This window comes from Etheostoma cragini, chromosome 13, assembly GCF_013103735.1.
Source record: "Etheostoma cragini isolate CJK2018 chromosome 13, CSU_Ecrag_1.0, whole genome shotgun sequence".
NCBI classification, from domain to species: domain Eukaryota; kingdom Metazoa; phylum Chordata; class Actinopteri; order Perciformes; family Percidae; genus Etheostoma; species Etheostoma cragini.
The window spans coordinates 23,646,274-23,649,651 of record NC_048419.1 but is presented as its reverse complement, the minus strand read 5'-3'; the positions used below and the strand labels follow the sequence as shown (position 1 = coordinate 23,649,651).

At 43.1% G+C, this 3,378-nt stretch overlaps 2 protein-coding genes across 2 annotated transcripts in view; both read left to right on the top strand.

The window, feature by feature from the left end:
• Nucleotides 1–1,282, top strand: part of LOC117954987 — a 2,941-nt gene extending 1,659 nt beyond the window's left edge. The window contains exon 3 of the mRNA XM_034889059.1: nucleotides 544–1,282. Within this exon, the coding sequence (XP_034744950.1) occupies nucleotides 544–1,146 (603 nt within the window). The 3' untranslated portion in view covers nucleotides 1,147–1,282. The remainder of the gene's footprint in view (nucleotides 1–543) is intronic.
• A 1,665-nt stretch (nucleotides 1,283–2,947) lies between these two features.
• Nucleotides 2,948–3,378, top strand: part of ttc3 (tetratricopeptide repeat domain 3) — a 24,118-nt gene continuing 23,687 nt past the window's right edge. Inside the window, exon 1 of the mRNA XM_034889054.1 lies at nucleotides 2,948–3,107. The gene's annotated coding sequence lies outside the window, so the exon portion shown is untranslated. The remainder of the gene's footprint in view (nucleotides 3,108–3,378) is intronic.

Sequence of the window (3,378 nt, the reverse complement as noted above, 5' to 3'; positions counted from 1 at the left end):
TTTCCTTTTTTTAGCACGCATTCTTTGAGTGAGTTTCAGCTCGTTGTTTATCTGGTTGCAGCGGTTCACTCTCCGCGCTCCCATAGTGTTGTTTCACAGAGCTGTACAAAATTCACTGTACACTTCCACACAGTCAGAGACTAGCTGGTGCACATAGCATTTAGCAGCTAAAGACACAGATGTTTCCCTCAAGAGTTGGTGGAGACCAAAAACCAACAAGAGAGAAAGAGAATATTGGACTGACTTTCATCAGACACAAGGACTGAATGATCACGTTGCTCTGTAACAGCTGGATGTGGAAATAAGAATCTGTTAAAGACAAACATTACTTGCAGGCCTCTAATAGAAGCAAACTCTGTTCTCCTGCATAAAGTTAGACATGCTAGCACACATTCAACCTCCACACCTTCACCTTTCCACCTCTTTCAGTTGGCGGATGATGTAAATTGTGAGGGGATGTGACCTGAAAGTTCCTTCTTTAATCTTACTGAAAGTCCTTCTTTAATCTTACTGAAAGTCCTTTTTTAATCTTACATCTAACAGGTTCGTCTGAATTCTGTGCCTCTTGGATCAGCCGAGTCGCTGCGTCTGTCTTACAGGACGGCGTTCGCTCGCCTGGTCCAGGGCTACACGGCCTATCTGCACAGAAACATCCAGGAGACTCCAGGAGCCCAAAAACCCAGAAGCAGGACAGCCGCTGGACTGGGACAAACAAACACATTTAGCAGAACCAATATGACCTGTTTGACTAATCACATTTTGAATGATAGCTTGGTTAATATCTCTACCGAGACTGCCACACCCAATTCTGCTGATACCAACAGAAGTTGTAAAACAGACACATCCCGTGAAAACTTTGGACGCAATGTGTCAGACAATGAGTCTGGATACAGCAGCGATGGGGGCGTTCAGGGTCTGTTGGTGATTGAGCCGTGCAGGAATGTGAGTCATCATGTGCAGCATCACCCCTGTGAGTCTCCGGCCATACAACAAGCTTTGGTGACGCGTATCATCAACGCTCAGGACCTGGAGCGCAACAGAAACTTCTTCCAGTTCCCTGAGAAGGTTCTCCGTGGCCTGCTCAGGCAGAGGGACAACTTTGAGCTGAAGACAAATCAGGCAGAAATGAACAGTGGTGGACAGTAACTGCAGTACATTCACTCATGTGCGTTACTTATGTTCAAATATGAGATACTTTTACTTGAGTCTTTTCCTCTTATGTTACTTTCTACTTATACTCCGCTACATCTAAGAGGAAAAATACTTTTTACTCCCTCACAAACAGCTTTAATTGCTTAATGAATTAAAATGTTTGAATGAAAAATACATGAAAAGTTTATAAAAGTTTAATTTTTTTTAAATAAATTAAACAGTTCATACAAGTACAGCTGAAACTACTGATCCTTTTTTGTCTTTTTTAGTGCAGAGAGGTGACATGTTTCATGGTACCAGCTTCTCAAATACATTTAGATTTACTGATTTGTCTTTTAAAATTAATTTGGTTAATGTATTAGAAATAACGTTGAGGTTTGGACTGTTAGTTGAACAAAACCAAACATTGTCAAAGGGTCACTTTGTGGGTTATTGTTTGTGGTAATTGTGACACCCTTTCTTAAATTCACTGTCTTTCTGTTGCACAGACTGAAAACTATATTAAACTATTCCTACCTAACATCATGTCTAATGAGAGCTAACTGAAGTAGTCTTTTTGTAATGCAAAACTCATTGGTGTAGTTGTAGTAGAAAGAAATCACGCAGGTTTTTTTCATACAGAATAACATCTTTCATATCTCTTTTTTTAAAGTGCCCATATTCTGCTGATTTTCAGGTTCATTATTGTATTTTGAGGTTGTTCCAGAATAGGTTTTACATGGTTTCATTTTCAAAAAACCACCATATTTTTGTTGTACTGCACATTGCTGCAGATCCTGTTTTCACCCCGTCTGTTTATGTCTCCGTTTTATCTCCGGAGTGAGACATCCTACTTCTATCCTATCTTTGTTGCACATGCTCAGTAGCTCGGTAAGATCCTATCAGCTAGATAACTTTATGGATTAGCGGGGAGACTTAATAGGCTCGTTCGAGGTGAGCCAGATCACCGGCGATCGCCGCCCATTGCATACCGGTTAGATTTGTGTCCGACTTGATCCAGACTTGCTCTGATGTCATGTTCGTGGGCAACGATAATCTCACGAGAGCAAGGCGGCCGCAGGTCCGAGATGCAGGCGGCGCAGTTGCTTTTCACCGACTGCAAGACCCAAGCGGACCCAGAGCATGCTGGGAAACGCCGGCCTTTCAGCTGATTTAACAGCTGATTGGTTCACAAACGACTCAACATAATGACGTCTTGTATAAACTTTTTATTGATTTTGAATCGGAGGGATTGTATTTGCTATTTGTCTGATTTAAAGGCTTATTCTCCGCAAAACACATGTTGTTAGAAGTCAGAGAGACTAAATCTCTTCAGATAGCGGACCATCTGCGGTCTGTTGTTAATTAACATCAGCAACAGATTGCATGGAGAACATTTTGAGAGCTACTCTGTCATAATTAAAACAACTAGGGAGTGTGTCCAAGCTGATATGGGGGTCTAATAACATTTAATTAAACCGGAATTGCACCACAGTGTTTTTGTCACTTCCTGTCCAACCTGAAATTGGCTGGAAACCATAGACATAATAAAGATTATGTCTATGCTGGAAACTGTCCGACTTTACCGCAGCTTTTTGCCCCCCCCCCCCCCCCCCCCCCCCCCCCCCCCCCCCACGCCCGCTGCAGCCTCTCGTGGCAAACATCACTCTATAATGGTAGAAAACTGTTAATGGAAAAGGAAATGGCCGTGGGGGGGGGGGGGGCGGCATTCACGCATCGTTAATGGAAACGGAAATGGCCGTGGGAGGGCGGCATTCACGCATCGTTGCGTGAATGCCGCCCGAAACCCATGTGAAGAAGAAGAAGACGACTCGTTGTTGAACTCCCCCCCCCCCTTTTCCACGTGAGCTGATGATGACACGCGGCGCAGCGTGAACAGTCTCAACTTCCGCACACTAATATGAACAGGACGAGCCAAGACTTCTGCTCGGCGTTCACACAATAGTTATAACAAGGTACGTGTTGTCTAATTAAATACTTTACTATCGCCATTTAGCTACTAAACCGACTAACTAGCTAGCTAACTTATTAACCCGGGGTCGGGTAAAGTTACCATTAGCAGCTGGTTGCGACGCGGTAAAAAACAAAGCGTTGTAACGTTAATTAATTGCCTTTGAACTAAAGCCACATCACAAGGACATGTTATAAAGGTAACATATTTACTACACAGCATTTTAATTAAACTAGCTCCGAACTTTGTACAGTATGAGAACTACTGAGTGGGGT